The sequence below is a fragment of the Podarcis cretensis genome, assembly GCF_951804945.1.
Source record: "Podarcis cretensis genome assembly, chromosome: 14".
NCBI classification, from domain to species: domain Eukaryota; kingdom Metazoa; phylum Chordata; class Lepidosauria; order Squamata; family Lacertidae; genus Podarcis; species Podarcis cretensis.
The window spans coordinates 28046577-28065254 of NC_137183.1; the positions used below are offsets into that span (position 1 = coordinate 28046577).

The following is an 18678-nucleotide window of genomic DNA, read 5'->3' on the forward strand; positions in this document are numbered from 1 at the left end:
TTTGTTTCTTTCCCAATATTTGTGGGGTTTCGAAATGTCTCGTTTGAGGGGTAGTGGCGGTGGAGTTTGATCGGGTTCCCAGGCTCCAACAATTTCCGATAGAGGGTCAAGAAGGAACCCCATTTCCCTCGCCTAAAAGGAAGAAGGAAGGGAGGGGCGGGTGCAGAGACAGGTGCTCCCCCGGCCACCCACCCAAGGAGTTTTTCTCCCGGCTGGATCGACTGGGCCCGGCTGTCTGTGAACTTGGGTCTGTCCTCATTTCTTTCCGGCGACGGCTCTTGCCTCGACGGCGAGCCTCTGGGCTTCTGGGGGTCGAGTCTCCCCCGCCCAGCCCCCTCCCCAAGCCGCGGCTTCCCCCTCCTCGCAGCCACCCCACCACTTCGTAAGAAAATGTTGGCAGCCTCCTCCCGTCCTGAGTGCTTCTTCTTCTTCTCCTTCTTCCTTCGCAGGAACTCGGCCGTCTGGGGGGGAGATGGAGTCGCTGGCCGCCGCCAGTCAGCTGGGAACTGGGAGAGACTCTGGCTCCTCCTCCTCCTCCTCGCCCCACTCCAAGCAGGAGCTGCAGCCTTACTCGGGCGCCAGCCCCCTGAAGCCCAACCAAGTCGGGGAGACCTCCTTGTATGGCGTGCCCATCGTGTCGCTCGTCATCGACGGGCAAGAGCGCCTGTGCCTGGCGCAGATCTCCAACACGCTGCTCAAGAACTACAGCTACAATGAGATCCACAACCGTCGGGTCGCGCTGGGGATCACCTGCGTGCAGTGCACCCCGGTGCAGCTGGAGATTCTCCGTCGGGCCGGCGCCATGCCCATCTCCTCGCGGCGCTGCGGCATGATCACCAAGCGGGAAGCCGAGCGCCTTTGCAAGTCCTTCCTGGGCGAGCACAAGCCGCCCAAGCTGCCGGAGAACTTCGCCTTCGACGTGGTGCACGAGTGCGCCTGGGGCTCGCGCGGCAGCTTCATCCCGGCCCGCTACAACAGCTCGCGGGCCAAGTGCATCAAGTGCAGCTACTGCAGCATGTACTTCTCGCCCAACAAGTTCATCTTCCATTCCCACCGCACCCCCGAGGCCAAGTACACGCAGCCCGACGCCGCCAACTTCAACTCGTGGCGCCGCCACCTCAAGCTCAGCGACAAGACGGCCACCGACGACCTCAGCCACGCCTGGGAGGACGTCAAGGCCATGTTCAACGGCGGCACTCGCAAGCGGACCTTCTCCTTACACGGGGCGGGCGGCGGCGGTGGCGGTGGAAGCGCCTCCCACGCGGCCAAGAGCGCCCTTCACCCGCCGCCGCCCTCCTCCACAGACCTGCCCCCGGTGCACAAGAGCCTGCGCTGCAGCGGCGCCGAGGAGCAGCCCGGGGAGCGCGGCGGGCTGGGCTTGCCCGCGGGGGCGCACGGGCCGGCCGCCGCCGTGCGAAGCTACCCGGTCATCCCGGTGCCCAGCAAGGGCTTCGGGATGCTGCAGAAGCTGCCGCCGCCTCTCTTCCCGCCCCCCTACGGCTTCCCCGCCGCCGCCTTCGGGCTGTGCCCCAAAAAGCAGGACGATTCCCTGGGAGGCGCCGGAGGAGGCGACCAGGTCAAAGCCGGTGCTTTGCCGCAGGGCATGTTTTGGGGGCCGCCGCACCCCCACCCGCCCCAACCTCAGCAGCAGCCGGGGGGCTCGGCTAAGGACAGCGGAGTCTACCCCTCCTTCCCCATGTTCTGGCCGGCCTCCGGGAGCCTCCCGGTGCCGCCTTACCCGGCCCAGAGCCAGGCCAAGGCGGCCGCCACGGCGGTTGTTGTGGCCGCGGCTGCAGCCGCCGCAGCCGCCGCAGTAGAGCCTCTGGGCCTGCGGAGCCACGGCCACGTGGAGCTGGAAGGGTCGGAGCCGTCGGGCAGCGAGCGCAGCAGCGCCACCCCACAGGAAGGCTCGGGCTCCGGGGCCGCCGACGGCGAGCGCTGCTCCAGCGCCCTCTCCAGAGCTGCGGCCGTCGGGGAGGAGGAGCGCTCCGGGGACGAAGCCTTGCTGCCCCCGCTGCCCCTGCCCAGGAAAGGCAGCTACCTGTCGGCCTTCCGCCCCGTCGTGAAAGACGCGGAGAGCATAGCCAAGCTCTACGGGACCCGCGAAGCCTACGGAGGCCCCACCGGCTGCCCGGGCTACCTCTCACCGGACTTCCTCAGCGAGGGTAGCTCCAGCTACCGCTCCCTCTCTCCGGGCAACGACACGGTGGACGAGCCCGAGGTGGACGTCGAATCCAACCGCTTTCCCGAGGACGAGGATGAGGAAGAGGTGCCCGTCGAGGAAGCCGAGGAAGCTTCTCCGCCCCAGCAGCTTCTCTTGACCGAGACGGAGGAGCCTCTTGCAGCCGTTGGCAGCGTCGGCGTCCTGGCGGCCGCGGAGAAGCCTGCGGAGAAGGCCCTGGAGCCCGAAGGGAGCCCCCCGGCAAGGAGCAACAGCAGGGGCGGCTATGAGGTGCGAGGAGGGGTGATATGGGGAAGCGGGGTGGGAACCAAGGGCGGCGATGCCAGTTCCTGCCCCTCCCGTCCTCGCCCCGAATTCCACCACCAGGGAGAGAGCGTGAGTCGCTCAGAACTAGGTCTGGGCGGCTCTCCAGCGCCGGAGTGGGAGGTCGCGCGCGCGGCAGGGGGTGTTATTGAGAGACTTTCTCCCAGCCATGGTTGCCAAATGCAGGTGGGTGGGTGGTTTAGGACAGGACCTTGGGCTTGTGGGACCTTCTACTTCGTTATTCTTGATGATTTTCCATAACCTTTGCGCAAAATAGTGGTTAAGAAGTAGGGAGGCTGGGAGCCCAGGCTCAGCCCAGCAATGCATGTTCCTAATCAGACGGGAGCTTGCAGTCCTGCCCGATAAGGACCCCCTGCCCTCCTCCACCCGGTTACTTGATATAAGCAGGCAGGTGGGAAGACGGACCGTTTGTAGTTTGTTAAACAGTTGGGAGTCTGAGTCATCCCTGGTCTAGAAGACCAAGAGCAAGAGGAAAGAGTGACCCTGAGCTCCGAGGTTTTGCTCGCGAGTGCAGCTCTGGATTTCCCAAAAGACACACCAAGCACGTGCTTGGGGCACCAGCAAAACAGGGACACGCGCTCACAAACCGATATTTTATTTTATTTTTAAGAAATTGACATTTGATTTTTTTTAAAAAAATGCACCGAATTGGTTGTCTGTGGTCGGGGAAAATCATAACTTTGTTAGACTTCCTTTCATCCCACTACGCGCACTTCGCCCGCTTTTAGTATTGTTTTTGTTCTGAGTTACATACTAGACTGAAGGGCTGCATCATAATCTTCTAAATGCTAAGGGCCTCTTAATCTGACCCTGCAGGAGCGCAAGGTTTTAGTGAACTCTGATAAAAGAGACTGGGATGCGGGGAGACTCTTCCAAGGGAGAGAGGAAGGAGGTCAGAAACCAATGGTTGGATCCAGCACCAGTCCTCGTCAGAGCAGACCCATGAAAATTAATGAACACGACTAACATAGGTCCATTCATTTCAATGGGTCTACTCTGAGTAAAACTTAATTGCGTGCGACCGAATGGCTTTCAGTTGCGGATTGAAAAGAAGTCTGAGAGGTTTCAAAGTTCTTTATTATTATTATCTGCTCGAGTAGGTTGTGGAATTATTAATTTTATTTTTTTTTAAAAAAAAAGATAGGTCAGGCAAGCAAAGGATGCTGGTCCAAGTGCCCCCACTTTAGTTGCAAATTACTTCCCACATTTTCAGGAGAAAGGCCGGGCCGTAGCTCAGGAGTAGTCTAGAGACCTGTTTTGCATGCAGAAGGTCTCAGGTCGAATCCTGGGACCTCCAGGTAAAGCTAGGAGAGATCCCCATTTCTCAACCCTGGAGAGCCGCTGCCAGTCAGTGCAAGTAATACTGAGCTAGATGAGCCAATGACCTGACTTGGTATGAAACAGCTTTCCATGTCCCTGGGCAAACTCAGCACAAGTTAGTGAGTCCCTCCTAAATCTGCACTCTTAATAACGCATTGATGGGATATCCGTGGGCATAGAGGCTTGAACCAGGCCAGCCCTGAACCATGTGATACGATTCTCCTTGACTGTACCTGCCTGGGCTGGGAGAAGGCGGTGGATTGACCCTGATCGTAGCCGAAGTGTCAAAACAGTTCCAGTTCCGTTAATTTACGGCTCGGATTTGAAAGTCTGCATCCCACCCGTTGCCAAAAGACCGCAAATGCTGGGAAGGCACCTTGCGCTGTCTTCAGCACCGTGGACAGATCCCAGCTTGCAGCGCCGCGAAGGCTGGGAGTTGGATTAAAGCTGCTTCCGGACGTCGGAAGACCGGCTGGTGGGCCCCATCTCCCGGAATCGAGGGGCAGATGCCATAGCAGGAATCTAATTAGTAAGAAGCCCAGAGGACTTGCCTCGCCCGCCCCAATTTCTCTATGGCAGAGGCGGTGGCTTTGAACCAGGTTGCTCCGGCAACAGCCAAAGGGGCGCACCGAGGCAGCGTTTGCAAAGACGCTTCGAATCAAATGGATTTGGGAAGGAAGCCCTCTCCCCACAGAGAGTTTTTAAATCATTGTTTATTTATTTACCGCGTTTCTGGCTCACCTTTTCCTCCAAGGGGCTCCAGGTGTGGTACATGGTTCTCTCCCCCCCCCCCCCCCATTTAATGCCAACAACAACCCTGTGAAGTAGACTAGGCTGAGTGAAGGCAGGGACTGGCCCGCTGTTGTATGAACTGACCCACTTGCAAAGACCCTAAAAGTCGGAGCGCAGTCCTCAGGCAAGAGACGCTGTGAGCCTGGAGCGAGGCAACGCAAGTTTCTAGTCCTCATCCCGCGCAAAACAGTTGACAAGAGGGAGAGTTATCGACGCTAGGAATAAGCGAGATAATACAATACGAGTAGGGGTCAAGGGACTGCCACAGCGAGGACTGCCTCCCAGCCCGCTTTCTGTGGGGTGGGAGGAGAGCGGTGTCTCGCTTAGTTGAAAGGGAGAGTTCTCCTTTCAATATTAGGAAGTAGGTCTCTCTCTCCCTCTCCCTCCCCATTTTAACTACCTCCGGTGGGACTGGATCACCAGCATGAATCCTCCCTAAATCCACCCCCACCCACCCCCACAGCTTCCTGGGTCCCCACACTCTTTAGACACGAAGTGTTTCAGGCACGACCCCTGGGAACTATAAGGACACGGATTACCTAGGAAGAGTCGTCACTCCCTCCACCCCCGGATCTATTGGCTGAAGCTGATAGAATTAAAGTACTGCTAGATTTGAGGAGCTGAGAAAGGGAAGGTGGGGGGTGATGCCGGGGGGTGTGCAGGTCAGAGGGGAGAGAAGCTTGCAGGCTTTGAAAAACTCTTGAGTTCCAAGGCTGACTTGGAAGGCGGGTAATTTTCCTCTACCGTCCCCAATAAATATACCTCTAAGAAAATCGCAGCTGAAGTGTCTTTCTCTGTGCTGGACAAGAGACACACACAGCCGCCGAAACCCCCCCCCACTCCTTTTCTTCTCCCCAGTAGACAATTAGTTTTCTGAGTTGAGCTGGGGTCTTGTTTTCGGAAAAGCTGGGCGGGGGACAAGGAAGAGTTTCCAATTTGGCAGCGTTTGGAACGCTTTTTTTGGGGGGGGGGTTTCACTTATTTGCTTTCAGAGAGATTTTCCCACGGCGGCATAACATTAATTAACAAATAGAATAAAAAAATAAACAATGGAGCATAGGAAAAATAATAATAAATGTAACTGTTGCGCTGTTTCTTTCGCAGGTGTATCCGCAAGACAGAGAGGATCGGTCGCAAGCTCTCAAAGCCGGCACCCCTCTGGGCCCCCAGACAACCCCTTACCTCTGCACTCCGGAGAGGAATGGTAGGTATGAACCACGTGCCTAGAGATACTTTGAAGCATCAGGGACGGGATTCTTGTTTGATTCCAAAAGTCTTAATAATTGTCTGAACTGATGTCAAAACGTTTCCACTTCCTTAAAAAAGTAATATTTGGCCAGGCGTTTCAAATAAACCAGGGGTCATTTTTAAAAAACAAAACTTTCACCTGCCAATATTGTTTATCTAATATATTGCTATTGGCTTTATTTATTTTTTTGTGGGGTGGGGGGAGGGAGAAAATAGGCTATGCCCTGCAGGCGTTTAATCAAGCATGCTCTTTCCGGGGTCGTATTGCAATGTTTCCAACTCTCCAAAGGAGGGACTCTGCAAAGCCCACTTCTTTGAAGCGCAGCCGACGCCGCGCGCCCACCCCCACCCCATAGAAGGAGGGCAGCTGGGAACGCTGCTTGAGGAAGGAGTCGGTGGAGTGGGGGGTGGTTAGAAAACTGGTGGGATAAAAGCTTCCCAAGGAGCAAGCTCCTTTCTTCGGCAAGGCGATTAGGCTGTCCCCTAAGAAGGCTTTAACGAGGACTTTGTCCTTAATTATGTAATTAAGGATATATCAGGCTCATACTTTCGTTGCCTGTGCTGCAAAATCGGTTTATTCGCTCTAAGAACCAGATAAAGAAGACAATCATTCGACAGCTGAGGATTTGGAGAGCAAGAAATCCTATCAGAACCAAAGGAGCGTCTCTCAGCCCAGCCCAGCCCACACCGACCGAGGTAAAATGATGTGCTGACTTTGGAAAAAGGAGGGTGGGCGGCCCTGAAATCAGCCCTTTCCCAACCTAGTGGCCTCCAGGTTTTGCGGACTGCATCACCTCCCAACTTCCTATGGCCCTGCTGGCTGGGACTGATGTGAGTTGCAATCCAAAACAACTGGAGGACACCAGGTTAGCAAAGGTGTTCTTAAAGGCACATTTTGCCTCGGAGACCTACCCTGCAGAAGTAGCGGCGCATAGGAGATGGATCAGAGGATTCCAGGCTGTGCCCCCTGCTCTTGGAGGTGCTTAACCATCCGGCCAGGCCAGTTGTCCCCATTGGCTAATGGCCAGGTTCACCTTCAACCAAAGCAGGCTTCCTGGTAGCCGAAATTCTCTGGGATGTGCCCTCATTGCCGCCCCTGTTTTCATTGACCGAGATAATAATAAATTCCTTCACAACTGGAAGAGAAGGGTTGGTTGATGCTAATTGTTAGCGAAAGACTAGGTGCCTAGATTTGCTGGGGCTTCTGGAGTTACAGCCCCTAAAACAGCCTTTCTGGGCTTGGTCCTCTCCAGATGTTTTGGACCTCAATTCCCACCATCCTCAAGCAGTCATGGCGGGACTCTTTGACCGAAACATCTGGCTGCACTCAGACGACCACAAACTTAGGATAAAAAGGGAGCATCAAGACAACCGGGTCTGCTATGAGTCCTGTTCTGGCCAGAGGTTTCACTGAGCCTCTGTACACGGATATGGGCTTTGTAAGTGAAAACTTTGCAGTAGTTCCCACTCATATTCTGTTGACTGGCTGGGAGAGAAATAGCTGTGAGCGGAAGCATTTTTACAATGTACTCAGTGGCAGTGAAAGGAGTGTTAACTTAGGAGCTGCATTCAACGAAGTCCTACGACGCACAGCAGGGACATTGAGATGAATGGGCCAAAGTTAGCCATGCTCATTAATTTCAGTGGGTCAACTCTTGAGTCCAACTGGCATTGGAAACAACCCTTCGTGTCAATAGTGGCTAATACTGACTTCCCAAGTAAATCATGGGGTGTCCCCCCCCCCGGTTTTCTTAACAACTTCAGCTGCTTTGAACTACAATTCCCGCCACCCAGCAGAGCTATATAATGCTGGAACTGATGGGAGTTGTAGTTGAAATCAGTTGGGGGCGGGGAGTCGCCAGGTTGGCCAAGGCTGTTTAGGGCTACTTCGATGGGTATAAAACCACCCGTCCCACCCGTCCCAGGGCTTCCGTCTAAAGTTCAATGTGTAATGTAACACGAATGAAACTTTTCGGAAGTAAAAGTGCGTGTGGCGGAGGAGGGAAAGACGTGAGCCAGGATTTATTGGGAGGGGGGCTTTATGTTAGGGGGGGCTGAACCACAGTTAGCTAAATATTTTTATTTATTTACTTGATTTGGGGGCGGGCAACTGCCCCCTGCCCCCCGCTTGGATACGCCCAAGTGAGCACAGTTCATCTTTTTTTCAGAACTGATATATTGGACTTTAGTTAAGTAATATAAGGCAGCCCTCCCAGTTTAAAAGGGGAGAAGAAACGCCAGATGTATTGGAGATCTCAGTGAGTGGTTTGCTCTCCCCCCGCCTCCAATACATGGTAAATAAATATTTAAAGTTGAAGTTAGGAAGAGAGAGAGAGAAGGAAGGAATGGTGACGGTATAGCGAGATGTTACAAATCAAGGCCTCCTTAAACGGGGGAATGGGGGCTGGGACTCCTCGCTGTCTCCCTTCCCGACACCTTCCACGCTTCTCTGTAATTTCGGTGATAAATTTTCCGCGCAAAGGAGCAGCGGGATTTGGCTGGGAAGAAACCGCTTGGTTTCCATTCAAGGGCGGCGGCTGCTCTGGCCCCCATCCCCAGCCAAACCTCCCTCTTGAAATTTTCAGTCGGTAGTTAATTCAGGAGGGCGACACCTGGATCCCCTCGCGGGGCTGTTTCGACGCTTTCTCCTGCCAGAGTCTTTCTCAGCCCCTTTGCAACAACAGCCCGATTTACTCGAGAGCCAGTCCCGGGACTGTCTGTGGGATTCCTTGGAAATCGCCCCCTATCTTAAATGAAAGGTGGCAATGAGTAAGCCATTGGACTCGGCGGGGCTTACTCTCCGGCTGAGTACACCTTAGGGTCCCACCCCAAGGACCCGGAAACCGCTTAAGCTGCGGTCTGGTTGACTTGGGAACGCAGGTCCTTTGCACTGTCTAACCTTAATGTGCAATTAGTAGCACCCAGTGTTTGGCGCAGTATGCAAATCTTCTGGGTGGCGTTTAGATCTGTGAACGGCCATTCACACGTGCCTATGGTCGGGTGGTGTGTAGGGCTGATGCTGAGCGCAAACTGAGTCTGCAAGGAAGGAGGCGGGTGGGATTTCTAAGCCCATCTTAGTATGCCACTTTTGCCTTTTCAAAGCCGTCTTTGTTACGTCTGGTCGTGTGACTAGCGGGGTGGGAGAGATGTCGCCATTATGCCCCTTTTTTTCAGACGAGGACTAAAGTGTCTAGTAAATGTGCTCCCAGTTCTGCCGGGTGTGTGCCAGACTCCTAAAATCAGCTGTTACACGCTTGAAGGCGCTATACTGTAATATACAGAGTAGGTAAAAAGGAGGTACGCCAAGCCTAGCAGGACCCAGGGGAGATGTTAGCGACCGGGTGCAAGCACGGTGTGCCTGGAAGATGGCAATGCTAGGAAGGCTGAGTTCACACGTGCGTGAGCATCACTTAACAGCTCCGCTCTTGAATGCCTGAACTGGCTCTGCCTGGTGTCTGAGGCCCTGACAGGTTACGCGAAGCTCTTGCTGTTGGGCCAATGCCGGTCCGTCCACACGTGCATGTCATCGCGTGATATTGGAGGAACGATCGAGGTATTTTCTTTCAACGTGTGCACAACTGTCGAGAAGGACTCAGAGTCTCACAGTAACTTTGATTATCTAATGTATGATAATCTCCACCAACTGCATCTCTACTTTTGTTTCCTCCAAGTTGTCCATTGCTACTGCCCGTCAAGGACAGGTGATGGGGCGGGGGGGGGGGGGTTCCCCTACACTTGGCTCCTCTTGTGCCTTTGCCAGGGTGTGTGTGCGTTTGGGGGGGTGAGGGCGGAATCAGCTCTCACCCTTTGCCTTTCCTCTTTCCTGGGCACAGGAGACGAGGTGGTCAGCATTGACGTCACCGGGACTCAACTGGGGGAGAAAGATATTGGGAACCTCGCCAGAGGTAAGAGCGCCTTTTTGGTGGTTTTGCTGGACAAGGGAAGGGGGCGGGGAGAGGAGCGGGGCCTGCGCAAAGAAGGTCGAGGACAATGGGAAGCATCTAAGGATAACTTTCACAAAGGGCTAATCCACAGCGATTCTCCCTCCCGGACCGCCTCCCCTGTTATCTTCTAGCTCAGTTCCCCACCCCCACCCTGGTGCCCTCTCGATGTTGTTGGACTACAGCTCCCATCAGCCCCAGCCTGCTGGAGTCCAACCGAAGTGCTTCTTCGCGCAGCGTGCAGTTAAACTGTGGAACTCACTGCCACTGGAGGAAGTGACAGTCACCAACCTAGATGGCTTTAAAGAGGACTGGATAAATTCATGGAGGAGAGGGCTAATCGGTGACTGCCAGCCAGGATGACTATATTCTTCCTCCACAGTTGGAGGCAGCAATGCTTCTGAATCTCAGTTGCTGGAAACCAGAGGAGGGGAGAGGGCTCTTATGATTAGATCCTGCTTGTGGGTTTCCCATCTGGTTGGCAACTGTGAGATCCGGATGCTGGACCTGATGGGCCTGATCCAGCAGACTCCTCTTACATTAACCAACTGACCGGGCACCAGACCGGGGAGAGACTATAGCTCTTCTTTGCTTATTAAATACATGCCTTGTTATTTAGGCAAACTCTCTCTCTCTTTTTCCGTCGTCTGCCTACATCCGGTCTCTCTTGTCTACACTCCGTAGCCCAAACGTCTCCCTCGCTCTTCAGTCACCAGATGAAGCAACTCGCTCCCTCCCGCATTTCGCTACCCCCCCCCCCCCGTTTTTCATTCACGTTTCTAGGTCAGGAGACCCTGTTGGCTCGCCTGCCTGTCTTAATGTAGATTTGAGAGGGACGTATTAGCAGCGATTCCTCGAGATCTGTGGTCCATCGAACCTAATTTCTAGATCTATCTATCCATCTCTGGGGCGGCGGCGGCGGGGGAGCCCGTTCATAATGCGCATTGACAGCCTCGCTATGGGTTTCTGCTGTGGTATGGAATGGAGAAATTTAAAGGGTCTTTTGTCAGTATCCAAGCAGGAGAGTGAGATGGGTGGTTCCTCACCGGGTCAGGGCGCATCTGGAAGGAGGATCTTTACCTCCCCAGCCCAGATTTGCAGCTTGGGTTCAAGGAAGCCCGCTGACCTAGGAATCAAGGGGCTTAATTCCGAGTAAACAGGGGTTGGACTGCGCTGGTAGTGAAGATGCATTGGTGTATTTGTTTTGATTTCATTTTCTTTTAAAATAGCAACAACCCGAAATTAATAGAATAGCTTTTGACGAATTTAAATGCCCTAGCTGTCAATCTCTCTCTCTCTCTCTCTCTCTCTCTCTCTCTTTCTCTCTTTCTCTCTAATAAAATCTCTTATATTAGGGTTGGACTAGATGACCCTTGAGGTTCCTTCCAGCTCTACAATTATATGATTCCCCATGGGGAAACGAGAGGATTGGGGTCCACCTTCCCTGACTCTCCCTCTGGGCTCAACCCAATATTCTTTTCTTCACAGATGAGTTGCAAAAACTCCTCATGGAGCAAATGGAGCTGAGGAAAAAACTGGAACGGGAATTCCAAAGTCTGAAAGGTATATCTACCGCCTTCTTAGGTCTCTGTAAAGGGCCGCTGTTTCTACAACGATTGCAAATAAAGCATTTTATAAGGGGAAAATTGCATGAAGCGGATTGCAATTAATGGATTGTAGACCATCCGATTAAAATGTACGCAAAAGGCCAGGGGAGACACGTTGGTTCATAAGGGAAAGCAAAGAAACCTCTAAAATCCACAACAGGGCAATACCTTTGTTAGGAACAACGAACATTTTTAGGAAAGAGTGCGGAAGCTTTGGAGTTCTCCAGAATTCTTCATCAGGCAATCTTGCATTGTACCTGATGAAGAGTTCTGGAGAACACTGAAGCTCGCCACTGTTTTGTAACCTTTCGGTCGGTCCTAATAAAATTTAGTTGTGGGTTTTGAAGGCTAAATGCGGGGTTCACTTGCGAAGTTTGCATTGGCGTACTTGCCCAAACGGGTCTTTGCCTGCCCTTTGCAGTTGAGAGCAACCCTTTCCAAGTCCGGTCCAAATAACACCGAGCTGACCGGCAAGCTCTCAGCATCCTTAGGGGAAATCGGAGTTCAGCCAACTGAAGGCGCCAGGAATTGATATCGGATATTCCGCGCTCTTGCAGTGGCTGAAGCAGCCGATCGATTATTAATTTGCTAATTTATAGGTTAACTCTTTCGCGCCTTTGCAGAGTTTCTGCTTGGCTCAAATGGTTTGGAGCCGAACTGCTGTATCTGTAAGGCGGATTCTTTGGAGGTACCTGGACTTCCCACTCCGAAAGGCAGGGGGAATTGTAGGCGAGAGAGAGAGAGGAATCTCCTCTTCCATTCATTCCCACAATCCTCTTTACCTGGGAGTAATTCCTATTAAACGCCCTCAGTTCTAGGAAGTGGGTTCCATGGAAATTAATTTGACTCACTCCCGAGTAACCGAGATATCGATGTTATTGAAGGGTGCGGAGAGCGTCATCCTCGTCGGGTGTTTAATCTGTAGTTGAACTGGAATTAAATCTTGTCCTGCCCTCTAAAATAGCAGGACCGCTCCTTTCCTCATAAATTACGAGCGTAAAGAATTTCAAACTCGTTATAATTATGAGGTTTAAAATTATTATTAACAGCTACGATGAAAGGAGGGTAATAATAATAATAATAATAACAACAACAACAACAAAAGGACTGAAAATCGCTTTTCATTCAGGTGAAGCGCGCATTCCTCCATTCATACATAGCCCCTCAATTATTCTGTTTGAAAGATCTTAAAGATGGAGGAAGTGTCACTCAGTCCATGCATTTCGAAGGGTGTTTGATTCGGGTTGCGGACTCCTATAGCGAGGTTGCTGCAAGGCGGGTGCAACTATTAGATACGCCACCCAGACTTTTCTCCAACTTTTCAAGCCTAGCTGGGCGGGGACGGAGAAGGGTCTCGGGCAGAGGAGGCGAGAGGGCCTGGATTTGGGGCCGGTCTTCAAGGTCGCCCAGACCTCCTTAGCTTTTGTCTTCACAACCGCTTTCAAAACTGTTCGCTTGTTTACAAGAGCGGCTGCTCCTCCGCCCTCCTTCACACATTGTCTTTTAAGGGAGGTCAGACGCCAAGATTCCTTTAAAGGACAGCGGGGAGCGCAGAGCGAGAAAGAACCCGGGATTAGAAGAAAAAGCGCCTCTGAAATGCTTTCTCTGTATTCTTGATTGATTGTGCGAGTAAACCCCATGAGTTAATCCGGATTAATACGGGAGTGCTTGTCCCTGAAAAATAAACGTTGAAATGGAGAGTGGGGATTAAAGGAAAATACACCTTTGAAATTGTTTTTCTGGGAGAAGCGGGGCGGGACGGGGAAAGGAAACTACCAATTAATCCAGATTAATACAAACCGGAGGTACCACTGTATATGGAAGGGAGGTGCCTTTGCACTTTTAAAAGGGAAAAAAGAAGCCAGTTTAAATGAAAACCTATAAACGAAAAAGCATGTCTGAAATTGTTTCTGTGTCTTTTGGATTGTGGCGGGGGTCTGCAGTTAATCCGGATTGATACATTCAGAAACGCGGGAACAACGTTTGTATATATTCGCTTCGCTGGATTTCCTTTTTCCCGGGAGTAACAGATCCCTTTTTAAACCCCACAGATAACTTTCAAGACCAGATGAAGAGGGAACTGGCCTACCGCGAAGAAATGGTGCAGCAGCTGCAAATTGTGCGGGGTACGGGGATGATTTTCCCTCCTCCCCCCCCCTCTCGTACCCCATAATTACCCAAGCCAGAGCTCGCCAGTAAAGCCAAACTAGGAGAAGCCACCCTTCCCTTTCTGTTTGCTAAAGGATGACGACGACTATAAATAATAGTGGAATTTTGGCTCAGTGGCAGAGCCTCCCTGCCTGGGACCCTGGAGAGCCAGTGTGGTGTAGTGGTTAAGAGCGGTGGACTCGTAATCTGATGAACCGGGTTCGTGTCTCCGCTCCTCCACGTGCAGCTGCTGGGTGACCTTGGGCTAGTCACACTTCTCTGAAGTCTCTCAGCCGCACTCACCTCACAGAGTGTTTGTTGTGGGGGAGGAAGGGAAAGGAGAATGTTAGCCGCTTTGAGACTCCTTAAAGGTAAAGGTAAAGGTACCCCTGCCCGTACGGGCCAGTCTTGACAGACTCTGGGGTTGTGCGCCCATCTCACTTAAGAGGCCAGGGGCCAGCGCTGTCCGGAGACACTTCCGGGTCACGTGGCCAGCGTGACATCGCTGCTCTGGCGAGCCAGAGCCGCACACGGAAACGCCGTTTACCTTCCCGCTGGTAAGCGGTCCCTATTTATCTACTTGCACCCGGGGGTGCTTTCGAACTGCTAGGTTGGCAGGCGCTGGGACCGAGCAGCGGGAGCGCACCCCGCCGCAGGGATTCGAACCGCCGACCTTTCGATCGGCAAGTCCTAGGCGCTGAGGCTTTAACCCACAGCGCCACCTGCGTCGCCACCTGAGACTCCTTAGGGTAATGATAAAGCGGGATATCAAATCCAAACTACTCTTCTTCTTCTGCCAGCTCCTGTAGACAATACTGAGCTCGAGGGACCAATGGGTCTAAGACAGTAAGATGCTCCTAATAATATGTGGCCACCTAAGTGTTTCTGCTTGTTTCCAAGACTTGCTTCAGATGGCTCCCCCTCCACAGGATTGCTGTGGGTCAGAGTGGGCATTCCAACCTTTTCTTTAAGCTCCTAAAACTCATAGGGAGCAGCCTTATGCAGAGTCAGCCCATGGGTCCATCATGATGTAGCTCAGGGATGTTTTTTAATATAAATATAGGTTTGTTGATTTCCAATGTATAGCAACAATGACAAAAAAAAATGGCGGGGAGGGAATACAACTAGTTCAGTTTTGCTGACACTGCTTGGTAATGGCTCTCTAGGTTTATTAGACAGAGGACTTCCCGGTCCTACCTGGAGATGCCATGGGAATTGAATCTGGGACCTTATGCATGCAAGGAGGATGCTCGGCTGCTGAGCTAGACCCCTTCCTAGAGCAAAATGGCATTGCTTTTGCTGCAAGAAGTTAGCAGGCCCAGCCCCCCTTGCAAATTGCTTGCTGCTACAATAAAGGTAAAGGTAAAGGGACCCCTGACCATTAGGTCCAGTCTTGGCTGACTCTGGGGTTGCGGTGCTCATCTCGCTTTACTGGCCGAGGGAGCCAGTGTACAGCTTCCGGGTCATGTGGCCAGCATGACTAAGCCGCTTCTGGCGAACTAGAGCAGCACATGGAAATGCTGTTTACCTTCCCGCCAGAGCGGTACCTATTTATCTACTTGCACTTTGACGTGCTTTCAAACTGCTAGGTTGGCAGGAGCAGGGACCAAGCAATGGGCGCTCACCCCATCGCGGGGATTCAAACCGCCAACCTTCTGATCGGCAAGTCCTAGGCTCTGTGGTTTAACCCACAGCGCCACCTGCGTCCTGTAGCACTGCTACAATAAGCCTTAGCAAAGCCTCTCTCCAGCCACCTTAAAAACTTCAACAGTTGTTGCTTTTCACTTTCTTTGGGGTCACGAGTGAAAGGCAGGATTCTTGTCCCCTTTCCGCTGAGCTGTCAAAGCATATTGTAAGGCAGTGTTTTCCAAATTTGGGTCTGTTTTTGGACTACAGTTCCCATCCTCCCTAACCATCGGTCCTGCTAGCTAGGGTTGATGGGAGTCGTAGTCCAAAAGCAGCTGGAGACCCAGGTTTGGGAAACACCAGTGTAAGGGAAAGCAGATTATTGGGGCCTTGAGAGATGAAAGGCAGTGTGGCCAGACAGGCTGTGTGTGGATCAAATACCCTTTCATTCCCTCTCCCAAATCTCCACCCACCCACTCTCCTCTTTTCTTTCCAGATACCCTGTGCAATGAGCTGGACCAAGAAAGGAAAGCTCGCTACGCCATTCAGCAGAAGCTAAAAGGTTGGTTGGAAATGCGGGGAAACTTCACCCTCAAACTGCTGGTTTGGTGGGGCAGTATCGTCTGTATTTTATACATCGTCAGAGTTTCGTGTCTCTGCAAAAACGTCTCACCGGAGGGACTCCCCTCATCAGTATCAATGTAGTTATTCAATAGCAACAGCAATATCTTGAGTATACTGAACTGATATGTATATTATCAGTTTGTCAGCATCATCAGATCCATTTAAATTATCTCCCACCTTTGCTCCAAGAAGCTGGACAAACTAAAACAACAACAGCAGCAGCAACAATATTATTTGTACCCCATCCATTTGACTGGGTTCCCCCAGCCACCCCAGCATAAGCAGAATATAGTTCTCCTCCCCATTTTATCCTCACAACAAGCTTGTAAGGTAAGGTAGGCTGAGAGATGGTGACTGGCCCAAGGTTACTCAGAGACCTACATGGCTGTGTGTGAGGATCTGAACCCAGGTCTTCTAGTCCAGGACTCTAACCACTGCACAACACTGGCACAGATTATGCTCAGGGGCTTGTTTGGAGCAGAATAGCCGCAATAGGCATCAATCTTGTGTATGGGACCTTTTTATTAGTCAAAGTGCCTCACAGATTGATGGTCTCTGTCTCCCTTTGAACAGCCCACAAAGGAACTAATGCTGGATTAGGACCTGGAAGACAGGGGTTCAGATCCCCACTTGGACATGAAGCTCACTGCGTGACCTTGGGCCAGACACTGCCTAACCTACCTCACAGGGTTGTTGTGAGATTTAAATTGGGGGGGGGGGGAGGAAACCATGTACACCACCTTGAGTTCATTGGAGGAAAGGTGGGATATAAATGCAGCCAATCAATCAATCAATCAATCAATCAATAAGGCAGGTCAGCTTGTTTCTAAGGCTCATTTCATTTGGGCAATAAGCAGCTCCATTCTATGCACATTTACTCGCAAGCAAGTGCCACAGATTTCAGTGACATTTGAAGGCCACCGTCTCTTAACCACTTACCTGGAAGTAAAGCCCCACTGAACTCACCAGGATGTGCTTTTGTCTACGCAAGCAGTCTTTCCCAACCTGGTGCCCTTCAGGTGTTTTGAGCAACAACTCTCATCAGCCCCAGCCTGCTGAGTTGCAGTCAAAAACTCCTGGAGGGCACCAAGCTGGCCCTATACCAACATATAGGATTATGCCTTTTAAGAAAGTATAAGGCATTTATGCCTCTTTTTTCCTCCTTCGAAGTTTCTGTGGTTTCTTGTCCTTCAGTCATGGAGGTGAAGATACAGAGAGGGAGGGTGGTTTGATACATTTTCAAGCCAGGTTATTAATAATAACAACAATATAAATATAAATACTATTTTAATAAAACCGAGAGGTAAGATTTAAAAGGGATGTATGGTTGTTGACAATGATGAAGATGAAGATAATAATAAAAACTTATTTATATGCTGCACATCTGACTGGGTTCCCCCAGTCACTCTGGGCGACTTTCAACAAATTAAAACACAATGCAACATAAAAAACTTCCCTGAACAGGGCTGCCTTCAGATGTCTTCTAAAAGTCAAAGGATTGTTTATCTGTTTGATATCTGGTGGGAGGGCATTCCACAGGGCAGGAGCCACTACCAAGGAGGCCCTCTGCCTGGTTCTCTGTAGCCTCACTTCTCTCAGTGACAGAACTGCCAGAACAGAACCTCAGAGCTAGATCTTAGTGTCTGGGCTGAATGACAAGGGTGGAGCCGCTCCACCCCCAGATTGCATGGACCTCAAGAAGATTAAGCCTCCCTGGCTGTGATCTTGAAGGGTTTGGGGCCCTAAGGGTGTGTGTGCAATGGGGTTCCTGGATGCTCAATTGCTTAGGAAGAGCTGGGAAGATAGAGGGTCCCCCTCCCCATATTGCATTACCCCTGGCTCTGAGGATGCCTAGTCAATGTGTCAAGATTCCCCCTCACCCCCAACAACAACACTCAGCTGTCAAGGAGTTTTAATCTGTGCTTGGCCACATAATCATAGAATCAAACCCACTGAAATGCAGTCTATTGTTGTTTTAACTTTGTGAAACTTTTAAACTGTTAGTTTTTCTTATTGATAATGACATTGTTTTATCTTTTTTGTAAACCGCTTTTAGATTTGCTTTTTGCTTTTACAATCAAGCGGCCTATAAATTTTATGAAATAAAGCAAAAAAACAAAACACGGATTTTAACACCCCGTTTCCACCCATGAGAAATTAGTGTTGGGGCGCGGGGGATTGGCATGTGGGACGACTTACGCTGCGTTTGACTCTCTCTCTCTCTCTTTCTCTCTCTCTCTCTCTCTCTCTCTCTCTCTCTCTCTCCCTCCCTCCCTCCCTCCCTCCCTCCCTCCCTCCCTCCTGCATCCCGCTCCACAGAGGCTCACGACGCGCTGCACCACTTCTCCTGCAAAATGCTGACTCCCCGCCACTGCACCGGGAACTGTTCCTTCAAGCCTCCTTTGCTGCCCCAGTGAGCAACCCTCCCCGCAAAAGTCTGGGGCCGAAGCCGTCGCTGCTAGAGAAGTGTGGAAGCGGGATGGGGGGGGGAGGGGCGTGCGTGCCACACAAACTCAGACTCGCGAAATCCTGGACGGGGAGGACGCCCGCGAGACACTAAGCCATGCCTGAATCGAAAGAAGCAGAGCTGTGTAAATAAGACAGGCGGGGGAATCCGGAGTGACCTGCGCTCCATTCCCCGCCCCCGTCGTGTAAATAGAGGCTGCGTCGGATTGTTCCGCCGATGGCATCGGGACCACAGGCAGACTGAAAAGACCTCGGAGAGGGTGGGGGGTAAGGAAGGCGGGAGAGGGGGCGGAGGCGAGCGCCTTTGACTTGGGGGGGGTGAGGCGGGGAGTCACCCCAGCGCCTCTCTCTCTCTCTCTCTCTCTCTCTCTCTCCATCCTCTTCCACTTTTTGGGTCCAC

At 52.0% G+C, this 18678-nt stretch overlaps 1 protein-coding gene across 1 annotated transcript; it reads left to right on the forward strand.

The window, feature by feature from the left end:
* Positions 1-472: 472 nt before the first annotated feature.
* SKOR1 (SKI family transcriptional corepressor 1) lies at positions 473-18238 on the forward strand (the record flags this gene model as incomplete). Its single annotated transcript, XM_079954443.1, has 8 exons — positions 473-2452; positions 5723-5822; positions 6455-6562; positions 9700-9771; positions 11296-11370; positions 13466-13540; positions 15685-15750; positions 18132-18238. 8 exons carry the CDS (start codon positions 473-475, stop codon positions 18227-18229), a joined length of 2574 nt encoding a protein of 857 aa, XP_079810569.1. The 3' UTR covers positions 18230-18238.
* Between the last annotated feature and the right edge of the window lie 440 nt (positions 18239-18678).